Here is a 15,418-nt window from a genome sequence, read left to right on the forward strand (position 1 = left end):
AGACACAGAATCCAAAGCAGGCTCTAGGCTCTGAGCTGTCAGCACAGAACCTGATGTGGGGCTTGAACTCACGAACCGTGAGATCGTGACCTGAGCCGAAGTCGGATGCTTAACCAACTGAGCCACTCAGGAGCCCGATAATACATTTTGTTTATTAACTCAAAACATCCAAAATATTGTTTCAACATGTAGTCAATAGAAATTAATGAGGGTTTTTCTAGGTTTTTTGTTAACACAAAATCTTTGAAACGCCAAGTGTATTTTACACTTACAGCATACTTCAATTCAGACACAAAATTTTCTTTGGAACTGTGTGCTCTGTACTTAGAGTTTGGGAGATTTGCAGCTTGGTCTGCCTGACTCCAGCCCCTGTTCCTTTAGAACCCAAGAACTCACCTGGAAAGTTTTTCAGTGACTGAACTGTATGCCCATTCTTAAATTTAAATTAATTAAAGGGTGCCTGGGTGGCTCAGTCAGTTAAGTGTCTGACTTTGGCTCAGGTCATGATCTTGTGGTCTGTGGGTTCAAATCCCCGTTTTGGGCTCTGTGCTGACAGCTCAGAGCCTGGAGCCTGTTTCAGATTCTGTGTCTCCTCTTTGCCCTTCCCCCCCGCTCGCACTCCATCTCTGTCTCTCTCTCTCAAAAATAAATAAACGTTAAAAAAAATTTTTTTTTAATTAAAATGAAAACTTCTGTTCCTTGGTGGCACTGGCCACATTACAAATGCTCCGTATCTCCGTGCAGCTCACAGCTGTCCTACTTGGCAGTGCGGGTCTCCTCCTGGGCACAGGGCTCCTTCCTGCAGGACTTTTTCCCCAGACTCCTCCAAATTCCAGAGGCTTTGGCCTTGTGTTCCTGCTGATTGGGATGATCGAAAAATGCTACCGTCCCAGGAAACTTTTCTCAAGCCCTGGCTGCTGATTTCCTGAGGCCCCAGCAATCTGAGACTGGCTGAGGCCGGAAGGGGGCTCTGGGGGAGCTTGTCCCCGCAAACACCATCACATGCCCTGCCCCCCCCCTCCCCTTTTCCTGGGAAATGTTTACATTCCAGACACTCTGCTATCTCCCCAAGGCTTTTCCAGGCGCTGCATTTTTTACATAGCTGAATTGGGACCTGGGCTGGCTAGGGGGGGCTCCAGCTGGGTCACTTCTGCTCTCCAGGCCATCCCTTCCAGGTATAGCCATTTGTAGGGCAGACTAGTTCCTGGCAAAGAGCCAGACCTGGGGGGCCCTTCCACTTATGTGTCCCCAGAATAGAGACTCCGTGGAGCTCTTGTTCCTGGCCTGCCCCAGCTCAGGGCCTCCTTCTGTGAACCACCGTCCTGGACTGGATGAGCCAACAGGCAGCATTGAGTTTACTAAACTATCATGCCCACCGTCGTCAGGACTTCTCCTTTTCTGCTCCTTTGAGGCCTGATGGGACAGCTGAGGGAAGCCTAGAGGAGGACCCTGGGCCTAAGGAGAGCCGCCTGACTGGTACAACCTTTCTCTGCAGGGCAGAGTCTCCATTGCTTTAAAAAACGAAAAGTAAAGCAGCTGCCTGGCATCCTTTGCCCTGCTCTGATCTAGCTCTACAGGTTCGGCATCCCCTGGGGTGGGAGGCGGGGGGTGGGGAGGGCTGGTGGAGAAAAACAACCAAAAACCTCCCTGAAGATGGTTTATCAACCCAGATCTGTAGTGTATACACCCATGCCTTTTAAACCTGGAGTCCCAGAACTGGAACCTCTGCCTAAAGAAATACTCCAAATTGTAAGCAAAGGTAGGAGTCCAAGAAAGGTCGTCAATGCAACTGATTGGCAACTGTAAAACCCGCAGAAACAAAGGTGTTCAACAACTAAAGCCTTGTGAGTTAGGGCACCTTTATGTAGGGAATAGTCCTTAGCCGTTTAAAAGTCACTTTAGTGCCTTTGACGGTTTGGGCCCGCTACATACAGGCGGACAAATGGGCGACAAGGCTCTTCATGTCCGTATATATCCGTGTGGCACAACCCCAGTCAGGTCTTTGTATTAAGTAGAGACACACGCGTGTACAGTCGCAACACAAGAAAGACTCACAGATGTTAGCAAGGGTCACTTCTGGTTGTGGGAGCGTGGGTGATTTTTGTGTTCCTTTTCAAACTCCTTCATATGTCCCAAGTTTTCTATAATGTGTATTTCTATAAGAAGAAATGAGCAAAAGCATGTGTCTGCAACAAAACTCTAGAAGCTTCTTTCCTGGAAAGATAGTGGAGAGACCTCACGACAGAAAGACTTGCGAGAGAGCAGGTGTTTGGCCCCGGAGGAGCCTCGGATGGCCCAGAGCTGGGACAGGCTACTGGGGGGTTCTGTCTAGCCCCTGGGACTGCCCCAGACTGTGGTACAACCAGGCTTCCCGAGCCATCTGGTCCATTGTGGCAGCCTCCCCCAAAGCTTCCCTTACCCCCCACAGGAGGACTGGGTCAGTCACCCACAGTATGGGTGGTAGAGGAACCAAGTCAGAGTTCCTGGAAAGCATCGAGTGGCCAGTGTGGTGTCGGGGGAGAATGTGCTCCCAGGGCTGGCCCCAGGGCCTAAGACTGGGTCACAAACGGGTCTGGGATTGACTCAGCACTCAGGTATCTGGGTAGGAACCTGAACGTGACTGAATTTCTCCTTCCTGATGGAGGTGGCTCTGTGCTGCAGCTCCTCTGTCCGGCCCTGGTGCCCCAGCCGTGGCGGGGCAGAGGGGACATGTCTGCAGGTTCCATACCCACATGGTTCTCGTTGCAGACAGTGGAGCATGGCTTCCCACACCAGCCCAGCGCCCTTGGCTACAGCCCGTCTCTGCGCATCCTGGCCATCGGCACCCGCTCTGGAGCCGTCAAGCTGTATCCTTTCTGTCCTCCCAGCTCCCACTGGGGGAGGGGCCCTGGCGTTAGTGGGATTCAAACAAAAGTCACTTGTAGATGACCCCTCCTGGTACTGGGATGTTCCCTCTTGGGGAACCCTCTTGCGTAGCCTCTTGGGAGTCAGCCCCAAATGCCGGAGGTGGAGTCAAGTTTTTTGTTTTGTTTTCCTTTCTCCCACTTAGTAGACCTGGGGTAGCAGGCCCAGGGTGCTGTCCAAACCAGGGTGTCCTTGGGTTTGAAGAGCAGTGCTAAGCCTTCCAGATTCTCCCCAACCGTGCATACCTGCCATGTACACACAGGCACATCAGAGAGTAGAACTGACTCCTGGTTGGCAGAACATTGCTCTGAAAGGGCCACATTTTATCCAAAGCATTGGTTCTGGGCTGCGGGGGCCTCTGCGTTTCAGAGGCAAGCCCGAGGGTTCCAGGATGATGAAGGATCACCGCTTGGGTCCTCTGGCCTGGACTACAAGTCTGGGAACTTCCCCAGCCCCAAATCCCCCCTGAGTCCCTAGAGTTGAGCCAGTTGGGACGTGGGAGTACCAGGAGATGGGGAACCACCCATGGGGAGCCTGGCTGGAGCCTCCAGTGAGGCTGCGGCTCCCTCCTGTTCCTCTTAGGCAGCAGGGGCGGGGGAGGCGGGGACACCTCTAGCGGGCTGGCCTAGGCTGGAGGTGGCAGATAGCACTCCCTCAGCTGGTTAATCATTGCCAGGCTACAGCCACATCCTGGTTACCAATCCCCGGTGCCACAGCTGCTGGGGTGGACCCGTGGGGGTGCCCTGTCTTTTTCTCAGGTGCCACCTTGTGGTAGCTGATGGGTTTGTTGCAGCTCAGGTGGCGGGGGGGGGGGGGGGTGGGGGGTACTGGGCACTGTAGGAAGCAGCCCAACAGTTACCGGGATAAATCTTCACCATCCTAGGGTGTCTGCCCGCCCCTGCCCCCCCCCCCACACACACACACCTGCCTGGCTGGAAAAGTTCTCCCTGGTTGGAGCTGGCTCCACCTCGGGGTGACATCACCGCTGGCCAAGGGCCCTTGGGCCAGGGCCACTGCCGTCTCCTCCCAACCCAAGGCCCCGGTCACTGCCGTCTGGGAGGAGGGCAAGCCCTTCTGTGATGCTGAGGTATTTACACTCCTTGCCACGTGGGCCCAGAGGTCCTGGCCCTTGGGCGGGAAGGGGTGGTGTCCTGCCTTCTGGAGCTTTTCCTGAGCCTGCCACTCGTAGCTATGGTGCCCCAGGGGTGGAGTTCATGGGTTTGCACCGGGAGAACAACGCTGTGGTGCAGATCTACTTCCTACCTGGCCAGGTGAGGGGGCCCTCCGCATCCTCCTACTCACATCACCTGGAAGGGGTGGGGAGAGCCAGGCGTTTAGTAGTCCTGGGTTTGGTTCTGATAGGAGGGCCTGGGACCACCTCCCTTCCCCCAGCTGCGGTTCACAGACCACCCTAAGAACAGCCAGGGGTCTTTTGGTTCTGGGGCTCCCTGAATCAACCGGCGTGGGGTGGGCCACCCCAGTGTGAAGGGCTCCAGTGAATGCTGGCCCTCCCTGGTTAGCGACACCACACACTCCTGGTTCCTGTCCCCTTCCCTCCCTAGTGCCAGCTGGTCACCCTGCTGGACGACAACAGCCTCCACCTGTGGAGCCTGAAGGTCAGAGGAGGGGTGTCAGAGCTACAGGAAGATGAGAGTTTCACGCTGCGTGGCCCCCCAGGGTAAGGACCTGGTACCCATCTTCTTCCGGCCAGCCTGACCGGCGCACCCAACTCCTGGGTGGAATCACCCTGTGAAGGTCCTGTGGAGCCCTTGGTGGTCCTGGCAGTTGTTTGAGCCAACACATCCCCACATGCGGGTGCTCTGGAGGAGCAGGGCCCTCCACGCCTACACCGTCTGCACAGGAGGCTCTGGGAGTTTTTTCTGCCTCCTAGCCCAAGCTCTCTACCATCTGTCTTCTGTCTTGGCAGGAGACACTCAAAATGTTTGTCCTGGCCCAAGACACCATCAGACCCCGTTAAAGGACCTCACGGGCCCGCTTTCCCCAGCCACGGCCTTTCCCAGGACTGCTGAGGGCAGCCGGGAGTCGGGGATCCTAACCCCGGGGTCTCCCCTGCCTGAGTGGCAGCCAGCTCACAGGCAGCCATTCTCGTCCTCAGGGCCGCCCCCAGTGCCACACAGATCACTGTGGTCCTGCCTCATTCCTCCCGCGAGCTCCTCTACCTGGGCACCGAGAGTGGCACCGTGTTTGCGGTGCAGCTGCCGGCCTTCCGCACGCTGGGGGACCGGACCATCGGCTCGGACGCTGTGCTGCAGGGGTGAGCTGGACACCTTGTGCCATTAGGAAGCTGTTCCCTCCAACTGAGCGTGGCCTTCTCCCTTGAGTCCCAGTAGTGTCTCGGGAGCTCATAATTTCTCTCCTGGGAAGTCTACAGGGAGGGGAGAAGAGACTCTCAGCCCCCAACCTGTCCCTTAACTTGAGACTCTCGCCCCATAATGTGTTAGCACCATAGCACTCTGAGGAGTCTTGGGGGTAACCTGTCATTTCATTTAAAGATGAGGAAAATGATGCTCAAAATGATTTCGTAATGTCACCAAGTCTCAGTCCGGCAGTCATCACGCTGATCATGTGAATTTCAAAACCCCAGGGGCTCCGCAGGGGGGCAGGTGGGGCCCAAACCTCGTGTTGCCACGTCAGGTGGGGCAACTCCTGGTGAGATTTATGTTTTGGTGTCCGTGCTAAGTTTTCGTTTGCATGCAGGCCCCATGGCCAAAGCTCTTGGACAGCCATAAGCCTGTAGGTTTCTTCGGATCACTCTGGAGGCTTTGCTCCATGACGATGATGTCGGCAACAGAGAGGGAGTCAGATCAGGTCTGAGTGTGGAGAGAGAGTGCCAGGGTCCAAAGGAGGAGGAGACGAAGCACTGGCAGTGGTGGAATGTTTTGCCATTTCACGGGACAGAGGAGGCCGGGGTCCTGGGATGTGGGGCTGCTTCAGGCTCAAGCGAGCAGGACCCTGGTCCCGAAAGGACTGGCCTTCCAACGTGCTCACATCGCTCAGGGCCCACTGTCCAAGGAAGAGTGTCGCTGGGTTTGGGAGGATTCCTACTTGGGGCTGGCTCCGCCTGAGCCCAAACGTCTGTCTTTCCCACCCGGCAGGGTAGCGTCAGGGCAGCACGACCACGGTCAGAGCAGGACTGTTTGCGGGTCAGCAGGCATGGAGGCTTCTCAGCCTGGGCGCCCCGTCTGTGGCCAGGACAGCAGGAGGACCTGTTCCTCACGTGTGGCCCTGCCGGCACCCACCTGACTCTGTGCTGGTGGGAGTCTAGTTGCGGGGGGGCCTCCCCCAGCCTGAGTGCCCCAGGAAGCCCCTCCTCCCAGTGTAAATCCTGTTCTAAATGAAAAGAGGTTTGGCTTGGGTTGGCAGAGAGGGGTCCAGGTGTCTGTGTTTCCTGCTCTCCCTCTTTGGTGTGGGTTCTTGGTCCGTTGCCTGCCACCTCATGGTCTGCTGTTGGCTTCAGCACCTCCAGACTTCACGTCAGCATTCCAGGCCCAGAGGAGGAGGAGGGGGACAGGGCTCAAGGCCAGATCAACCTAATGTAGGGAGTTTTATTTTGTGGGTTTTAAAAACTGTTTCCTTATGAAATACCACTTCTACAGAAACGCACTAAGTATGAATGTGCGGTTTAATGGATTCTTGTAAAGTGAGCGTCCCTGCAGCCACCCCCTGGACAAAGAAATAGAACTTTGCCAGCCTCCCAGGAGCCCCCGCTGTCCTTCCCAGTCACGAGTCCCTCCTTCCCCCGAGGTAGCCACCGCATCAACTCTTCTGGAAGCCACTGCCTTGCCTTTCTTCGTAGTAGTGTAGCCGCCTGCGTTTGTGGATGGATACACAGGATATATAGGTTTCTATATATCCTTGTCCTCTTGTGCGCATGGCTTCTCCCTCCCTGCGATCTTCCCACGCTGGCACTTGCACGCCGTGAGCAACTGTGCCACATGCTCCGTCCTGCCCTGTTGGTGGCAGCAGCGTGGTGGGCTCACAGTGCTTCCCTCGGCCAGGTTGCCCGAGGACGCCCGCCACCGGCGGGTGTTCGAGATGGTGGAAGCTCTGCAGGAGCACCCCCGCGACCCCAACCAGGTCCTCATCGGCTACAGCCGCGGCCTCATCGTTGTCTGGGACCTGCGGGGCAGCTGCGTGCTTGGCCATTTCCTCAGCAGCCAGGTAGGCGGCGCCTGGGATGGTGGCGGGTGCCGCGTGGCGCTCTCAGGCCCCCGAGTCACCTAAAGCCCTTGTGCTGAGACCTGCGGGCACAGGACCACCACCCTGACCCCAGCCTGCGCGCTTTCCCTCTCTCCCTCTGCAGCAACTGGAGAACGTCTGCTGGCGGCGGGACGGCCACCTGATTGTCAGCTGCCATTCCGACGGCAGCTATTGCCAGTGGCCTGTGTCCAGCGACACCCAGCACTCGGAGCCCCTGCGCAACTGTGTGCCTTACGGTCAGTGCTCCGTCCGCCTAATGGGGCCTGGCCCTGCCCTGTCACTTGCAAAGCAGTGTCCTCTGTTCCCAGTCTGTCTTCCCCACATTCGGGTGTAGGTGCCCAACTCCTAGAAGCAAAACTGGGGCCCAGAGAAGTGAAGGCTCTGTCCAAAATTGTGCAGCAGATTTTCAGATGCCCGTCGTGGCTTTCTCGAGGGACTGCTCAGAGCAAGACTCCTATGTAATCTGCTGCATGGGTATGGGCATGAAGGGTCTGGGCCCTATGGACATGGGTGGAGGGCCCATTCAAGCTGGTTCCTTGTCTTGTAGGTCCTTTTCCTTGCAAAGCTATTACCAAAATCTTCTGGCTGATCACCAAGCAGGGGTAGGTATCCGTGCTCTGTCCTCCCTTTCAGCAGCCTTCCGAGGGGCTACTCTGGCCTCTGCTTGTGGGAGGCGGTGTCTAGGGAGTGCCTTGGGGGTCCCACATCGGTGTCTGAGATGCCAGCAAAGGGAGAGAGGGCTATTCATTCATACCTCTCATGGCTAATTCCTGAGCAAACATTTCTGACCTTTCCCTCCACCCTCCCGGAAAGATGATTCAGATCAGCCGTTTTCAGACTCTGTTTCAGCAGGAGACCTGTTTCTTCAGAGACATACAGGGAAACCTGACGCGTAAACAGGAGTAGGGTGGGCTGGGGGTGGAACCCGGGGTAAAGCAGGAGTGGCTACAGAGGCTCAGGAACCCCAGCCTGGGTGCCCCCACCTCACCCCCAAGTTCTCCTGGGTTATTGCAGTCAGGAAGAGAGGGCGGTCCACCCCACCCCTTCTGGGGACCTTGAATGAGCACTTACTTTGAGACTGGGCTCCCTCCCTGGTCCTGCCACTCTGATCCCTGGAAAGTCTAAGCTGTCAGCTCAGCCTGTGGCTGAGGTACTGTTGGGAGCCCCAGCCCACCCCACGGCTCTTCTGTGCCCGCCAGGTTGCCTTTCACCATCTTCCAGGGGGGCATGCCGCGGGCCAGCTATGGGGACCGCCACTGCATCTCGGTGGTCCACGACGGCCAACAGACAGCCTTCGACTTCACCTCCCGTGTCATTGACTTTACTGTCCTTGGTGAGGCAGACCCTGCTTCAGGTAGGTGGGCTTGGGAAGTGGGTGAGGGGATGCGGCCTGTCCATTTCCAAACGCACCACTACCTGAGCCCCTCAGCCCCCCTGCACCCTTCTCAGTGCCTTTCCCTTCCCCCACTTGTGGCTTCATCCTTGCTGGCCACACCTCCCACCTGCTCTGAACCCTCTTCACCCTTTCTCGGCTCTGATGGGACTGAGCCCAAGGCAGGCAGATCTAGGCTGTGGGGCTTAACAGCTACCTAGCTGAGGCAAAGAGGTCCTGGCTTAGACACGCGAAGCCCTCCCGTTGTGGGGTGGGGCAAGTGGTGCCGTGTGGGGCCTCCTGGAGCTGGGCCAAGACAGCAAAGCCCTGAGTCAGCCTCGTAAATTGGTGACAGGCAAGACCAGAAAGGGCGATGTCGAAACCTGGAGCGGAGGCCTGGCAGGAGATTCCCAGGAGGGCGGGCCTCTCCTCCAGGTGAGTCCAGCCTCACGAGGCCAAGGCCTCCAGGTGAGGGGCTTGGGCCTGCTCCGGACACCCTGGGCTGTATTCCCGTGCATCCTCAACACCACAAGACCACTTGCTGTCCCTCCTTTCTCAGCCTCTTCCCTCCTCACGCCCGATGCAGGATGCCGGGGGGGGGGGGGGGGGTCGATTCTTTAGGATTTTCTACAGAGATGATCATGTTCTCTGTGAACAAAGACAGCGTTACTTCTTCCTTTCTGACCTGTGTCCCTTTTTTTTTCTTCTCTTGTCTCCCTGCAGTAGCTAGGACTTGTAAACAAGCAGAGAGAGGGGGCATCTGCCAAATTCCTGATCTTCGCAGGGAAGCTTCATGTTTCGCACTATTCTAGTCACATGAGCTGTAGCTTTTCTGTGGATGATCTTTACCAAGTTGAGGAAGTTCCCCTCTCTTCCTACTTAGATTTTTTTTTTTTAATCATAAATGGATGTTAGATTTGTCAGATATTTTTCCTGCGTGGATCAATATGATCACGTGTTTTACTTTAGCCTATTGATGTGATGGGTTCCTTTAACTCATTTTCATGTGTTGACACAATCTTGCACACCTGGGATAAATCCTACTTGGTTGTGGTGTGTGATTTTCTCTGTATGTTTCTGGATTTGGAGCTTTTTTTATTTATTGTTGATTTTGGGGAGAGAAAGCATGAGTGGGAAAGGGGTGGGGGGCAAGGTGCAGAGGATCCAAAGAAGGCTCTGTGCTGACAGCAGAGGAACCATGAGATCATGACCTGAGCCAAAGTTGGACACTCAACCGACTGAGCCACCGGAGCTTATTTTTATTTATTTGTTTGTCTGTTTGTTTGTTTAGAGAGGGAGAGGGAGAGAAAGAGGGGGCCCAGGTGAGCAAGGGGCAGAGAGAGAGAATCCCAGGAGGGGCAGAAGGAGAGAGAGAGAAGTGGGGCTCGCCTGAAGTGGGGCTCCTGCTCACCGGAAGCAGGCCTTGAGCTCACCCCGAAGTGAGGCTCGAGCGGAGCTTGTTTTGAAAATGCCGATTCTGGGGCACCTGGGTGGCTCAGTCGGTTAAGCATCCGACTCTTGGACTCTTGGTTTCGGCTCAGGTCATGATCTCGCGGTTTCGTCAGTTCGAGCCCCACATCAGGCTCCAAGCTGACAATGCGGAACCTGCTTGGGATTCTCTGTCTCTGCCCCTCCCCTACTTGCACTATCTCTGTCTCTCTCAAAATAAATAAATAAACTTAAAAAAATTTTTTTTGTAATAAAAATGAATTAATAAGATAAAATGCAGATTCTCCAGGGGTGCTTGGGTGGCTCCGTCGGTGAGGCGTCCGACTTCGGCTCAGGTCATGATCCCACGGTTCGTGGGTTCGAGCCCCGCGTCGGGCTCTGTGCTGACAGCTCAGAACCTGGAGCCTGCTTCGGATTCTGTGTCTCCTTCTGTCTCTGCCCCTCCCCTGCTCTTACTCCGTCTTACTGTCCCTCAAAAATAAATAAATGTAAAAAAAAAAAAAAAATTTAAAATGCAAATTCTCTGACTCCAGCCCTAGAGCTTAAGATCCTGCAGGGCTGGGCTGGGGCAAACTGCTTCCTACGGTTCCTGCAGCCCCTGACCCTTGGCCTGTCCCCCAGCCTTTGATGACCCCTACGCCCTGGTGGTGCTGGCCGAGGAGGAGCTAGTGGTGATTGACCTGAAGGCGGCTGGTTGGCCAGCAGTCCAGCCTCCCTACCTGGCCTCCCTTCACTGCTCCGCCATCACCTGCTCCCACCACGTCTCCAACATCCCCCTGAAGCTGTGGGAGCGGATCGTCGCCGCTGGCAGACAGCAGCACACACACTTCTCCACCATGGTAAGTCTGGCACCAGCCCTGGCCCCACCTCGGGCCAAGCTCTCCCATGGACTTCTTGGTCTCATTCTTTAGGAGTGGCCCATCGATGGTGGTACCAGTCTGGCCCCAGCCCCTCCCCAGAGGGACCTGCTGCTCACAGGGTAGGTGACTTTCATGGCACTCTCCTCCTGCCAAGTAGAATACGCGGGGTGGGAACAGACCCCAGAGCGGGTGCGTGCCAGTCCCGGGCCTCCCGGGCACCCCTGGCCTGGCATCCCTCACAACTGGCAGGTGGCTCTGCCCGCAGGCACGAGGATGGCACAGTGCGCTTCTGGGACGCCTCCGGTGTCTGCTTACGGCTGCTCTACAAACTCAGCACGGTACGGGTGTTCCTCACCGACACAGAGCCCAGCGAGAACCTCAATGCCCAGGGCGAGGATGAGTGGCCCCCACTCCGCAAGGTGAGGCCGGGAGCCTGGAAACCAGGCAGGGCGAGGACAGGCCGGGTCTCGTGCTTATGGCCACTCGCGGACCTCCTCTCCCTTGTCAGGTGGGCTCCTTCGACCCCTACAGTGATGATCCGAGGCTGGGAATCCAGAAGATTTTCCTCTGCAAATACAGTGGCTACCTGGCTGTGGCGGGCACGGCAGGGCAGGTAGCAGGCTGGGCTGGGGCAGGGGGTGCAGCTAGGAGGAGTGATCAGGGGACTTTGGGCGGTGTCCAAGGATTGGGGGGCAGCAAGGACAGACACCAGCCTCCCGGGCACCCACCGAAGATGTCGCCAGGACCATCACCGACTCTTGTGGCTCTTGTGCTTTTCCCAGTGGATAGAGGTTGTCTGGTCCCATTAGAGACAGGCCTTTGGGATGATGGTTTCTCCTCCAGAAACCAGGATTAAGGGCCAGGGATCGGGAAAGGCCTTCCAGCTCTCCTTGGGCCCTAGGCTTTGGTGTGGGTCCCAGGTCCTTCACTCTCCCACTCTCAGGGTCCCTGTGGTCCTGCTATTCCTTGGTGCTGGGCGGGGGGTGGGGGGGTGGCTCAGCCCACCTGCCCCCCACCCCCCCCCCACCCCAGGTGCTGGTGCTGGAACTGAATGACGAGGAGGCGGAGCATGCCGTGGAGCAGGTGGAGGCCGACCTGCTGCAGGACCAGGAGGGCTACCGCTGGAAGGGCCACGAGCGCCTGTGTGCCCGCCCGGGGCCCGTGCGTTTTGAGCCCGGCTTCCAGCCCTTCGTGTTGGTGCAGTGCCAGCCCCCGGCCGTGGTCACCTCCTTGGCCTTGCACTCTGAGTGGCGGCTCGTGGCCTTTGGCACAAGCCACGGTTTTGGCCTCTTTGACCACCAGCAGCGGCGGCAGGTCTTTGTCAAGTGAGCAGCCCTCCCGGGGTGGCCAGGGCCTGAGTCTAGGGCTGGTGCTGGGCAAGCACCCTGGGGCCCTGGCAGCACTGATGTCCTGATGTTCCCCCAGGTGCACGCTGCACCCCAGTGACCAGCTGGCTTTGGAGGGCCCCCTGTCCCGTGTGAAGTCCCTAAAGAAGTCCCTGCGCCAGTCCTTCCGCCGGATACGGCGTAGCCGGGTGTCAAGCCGGAAGCGGCGGCCAGCTGGTCCCCCTGGGGAGGTGAGGCCGAGACCGGCCACGAGCCCGGGGCGGCTGGCAGCAGGTCCAAACTAGCCCTCCCTCCCCCGTGGCTTTGGCTGCAAGCACCGAGCAGGCTCACGTCCTGCCCCGCTGCTCACTAGCTCTGTGGCCTCGGACACACACACGTTGCATCTTTGGGCCTCAGCTTCCCCAAGTGTAGAGGGTTAAGTCTTCAGTTAGTATCACCGGGTGGGCAGTGGCCATCTTCCCCTGGAAGGACTGGTGCTGGGCAATCGGATCCCCCCAGGAAGGGGAGGCCAGAGCCCCCCTCAGCCTGACCAAACCCACTGCAGGTGCCGGAGGGAGGTGCCAGGGCTGAGCGGACAGGTACGCAGAACATGGAGCTGGCCCCTGTGCAGCGTAAGATCGAGGCTCGCTCAGCAGAGGACTCCTTCACGGGATTCGTCCGGACCCTCTACTTTGCTGACACCTATCTGAGGGACAGTGAGTGGCCAGCCTGAGGTGTGGGGGGCCCAGGAGAGCACCCTTCGGCCTGAGGGCGTGTTGGAGGCTGCTGCCCGGCCTGGCTGGGAGCATGGGGAGACCCGATCCTCTGCCTGCCTCTTTCTCTCCCGTGCCTGGGTCTCCAAGGCAGGTTGCCCTGGCTTCGTACTCAGGCTCCACCACTCTAGAAGTGTGACCTTGGACGTGTCACTTAACCTGGGGTCAGCTTCTCTCCTGTAAAGTGGAGGAATATCTTCCTCCAAGAGTGCCTGCTGGTACCCAGTGTGCCCTGCAGAAGCTCCCTGCCGCCCGCCCACCGGGGCAAGGGTGGGGTGGGGGTATCTGCTGCTGTATCTTCAGGGCCGAGCTGTCCCGGGTTCAAGACCACCTGTGCCTGGGTCCCTTAGTGGTCAGAGAGCCTTCCCAGCTCTTCCCGTCTATACCCCCAGGAAATAGGCAGGGCCCACAGCCATTCCGTTTTACAGAGGAGGAAACAGACTTACAAGGTTTGCTAACTTGACCTTGGGGTCACACAGGTTGTGAGTGGCAATGCCGGGACATCAGCCCAGGTCACCTGGCTCCACCTGACCCCCGGAACTGTGGGTTAGATACAAACCTTTGCTTCCTGGCAGGCTCCCGCCACTGCCCCTCGCTGTGGGCTGGCACCAACGGTGGTACGGTCTATGCCTTTGCCCTGCGTGTGCCCCCCACCGAGCGGAGAATGGATGAGCCCGTGCGGGCCGAGCAGGGTGAGTGCTGGGCAGGGGGAGAGCAGAGGGTCCTTATCTGCCTGGGATGGGGTGGGGTGGGGTGGGGTCTGTAGTCTCACCCTCCACCCCACCATCAACCACCACTTGCCTCTCTCCCTGCAGCCAAGGAGATCCAGCTGATGCACCGAGCGCCCGTGGTGGGCATCCTGGTGCTGGATGGACATAGCGTCCCCCTTCCTGAGCCCCTGGAGGTGGCCCATGACCTGTCAAAGAGCCCAGACATGCAGGGAAGCCACCAGCTGCTTGTGGTGTCAGAAGAACAGTTCAAGGTGTTGCTTGGATGGAGGCGGGGCTCCCTGGGGATCCCTGGGACATCTGGGGAGTGCAGATCCTGGGCACAAATGACAGTGGCCGGGATTCACTTAAAGTTGTATTTGCAGCTGGTGTGTGACAGACTACCGAGGCACCGAAAAGGAGAGGGGTAGAGATCCTGGGTCCCGGGGTCAGCACGGGGGCACTGAAGCAGGACCTGTGTCAATAGGGGGGACGGAAAACACAGACATGGAAATAAGTAGCCCTGGTGTCCCTTCCCGGTCAAAGCGTAGTGGCCGCATGTCCGAGCACTGAGCGGGCACAGAGACTGGGCAGTCGTTGCTGGGGAGTAGGGCCCTGTGACGGCACCAGGCACGGAAGCCATGGGTGTGAGCCGTGCCCTGTGCCCCCAGGTGTTCACGCTGCCCAAGGTGAGCGCCAAGCTGAAGCTGAAGCTGACCGCTCTGGAGGGCTCGCGGGTGCGGCGGGTCAGCGTGGCCCACTTCGGCAGCTGTCGAGCCGAGGACTACGGGGAGCACCACCTGACTGTCCTCACCAACCTGGGTGACGTCCAGGTGGTCTCGCTGCCCCTGCTCAAGCCCCAGGTTCGGTACAGCTGCATCCGCCGGGAGGATGTCAGCGGCATTGCCTCTTGCGTCTTCACCAAATACGGCCAAGGTGGGCACAGCGGGGGCGGGCAGGCGGGTGCGAGCAGCCGGGCCCCCGGGGGCGGGGCGGGGTGGGGACTCCCACTGCACTGCCAGGGGCTGCTGGGAAGGGCAGCTTGGGGTGTTGCGGCCGAGGCCAGGCTGGACTGACTGACTTCAGAGAACTTTTGAGGGAGGCCCCGGCCCCTCGTTCCTCCTGGGAGGAAAGTCCCGTCAGCAGCTGCAGGGCCTGGGAGCCGTGGGCTGGCCTCACCTCCAGGCTTCTCCTTCCCCCCCAGGGTTCTACCTGATCTCACCCTCAGAGTTTGAGCGCTTCTCTCTCTCCACCAAGTGGCTGGTTGAGCCCCGGTGTCTGGTGGATTCAGCAGAAACCAAGAGCCACAGCTGCCCCCGCAACGGATCAGGCCCAGAGAAGGTCTCAGGCCAAGCCAGGTCGGTAAAAGGACAGGTGGCCTTTGCCCTGGCCCCTCTCCTCTGAGCTAAGCCCACCCTCCTGGCTCTGGCTCGCTGCCCCCCCTTCATATGCCCCTCCCTCTCATGGAAGCTGCCATCCAGGGCAGAGCTTGGTTTATCACCCTGGCTCAAGGTGGGCCAGGTTAGTTGACCTCATTCTTCATGGGATCAGGGCTTTCTGAGCCAGAATGGGGAGCCCAGAGACTCCCAGTCCTCACCATCTCTCTCCCCACAGGAACTCAGGGAGCCAGAGTGATGGAGAGGGTAAGACAGGGTTCCCTGTGCCCAGGGGTGGGGGTGGGGGACAGATACCTTGTGATACTTAGGCCCAGACCCAGACCGAAGGGAAGGAAGGGAACCCCAGGCCAGCAGGTGGTATCGGGGCTAAGAGTAGAGACGGCATCGCTTCCAGTCCTGGGTTCTGGGTT

The 15,418-nt window shown here is 58.2% G+C and overlaps 1 protein-coding gene across 14 annotated transcripts in view; it reads left to right on the forward strand.

Annotated features, from left to right (window-relative positions):
* Positions 1-15,418, forward strand: part of LLGL2 (LLGL scribble cell polarity complex component 2) — a 34,484-nt gene that overhangs the window by 18,005 nt on the left and 1,061 nt on the right. For 11 of the 14 annotated variants that reach the window (XM_045044822.1, XM_045044823.1, XM_045044824.1 and 8 more), the window contains 20 exons: positions 2,749-2,846; positions 4,094-4,175; positions 4,467-4,582; positions 5,021-5,179; positions 6,924-7,086; positions 7,229-7,361; positions 7,673-7,727; positions 8,325-8,479; positions 10,568-10,785; positions 10,858-10,925; positions 11,072-11,225; positions 11,315-11,419; positions 11,839-12,131; positions 12,232-12,382; positions 12,697-12,847; positions 13,480-13,596; positions 13,720-13,886; positions 14,283-14,547; positions 14,816-14,969; positions 15,226-15,254. In XM_045044822.1, coding sequence (XP_044900757.1) covers positions 2,749-2,846; positions 4,094-4,175; positions 4,467-4,582; positions 5,021-5,179; positions 6,924-7,086; positions 7,229-7,361; positions 7,673-7,727; positions 8,325-8,479; positions 10,568-10,785; positions 10,858-10,925; positions 11,072-11,225; positions 11,315-11,419; positions 11,839-12,131; positions 12,232-12,382; positions 12,697-12,847; positions 13,480-13,596; positions 13,720-13,886; positions 14,283-14,547; positions 14,816-14,969; positions 15,226-15,254 — 2,833 coding nt within the window. Of the gene's footprint in view, positions 1-1,510; positions 1,578-2,748; positions 2,847-4,093; positions 4,176-4,466; positions 4,583-5,020; positions 5,180-6,923; positions 7,087-7,228; positions 7,362-7,672; positions 7,728-8,324; positions 8,480-8,852; positions 9,626-10,541; positions 10,786-10,857; positions 10,926-11,071; positions 11,226-11,314; positions 11,420-11,838; positions 12,132-12,231; positions 12,383-12,696; positions 12,848-13,479; positions 13,597-13,719; positions 13,887-14,282; positions 14,548-14,815; positions 14,970-15,225; positions 15,255-15,418 lie in introns of those variants that run through there. The other 3 variants (XM_045044826.1, XM_023244001.2, XM_045044827.1) reach the window with 3 other exon arrangements.

Source organism: Felis catus, chromosome E1, assembly GCF_018350175.1.
Source record: "Felis catus isolate Fca126 chromosome E1, F.catus_Fca126_mat1.0, whole genome shotgun sequence".
In the NCBI taxonomy this organism is placed as follows: domain Eukaryota; kingdom Metazoa; phylum Chordata; class Mammalia; order Carnivora; family Felidae; genus Felis; species Felis catus.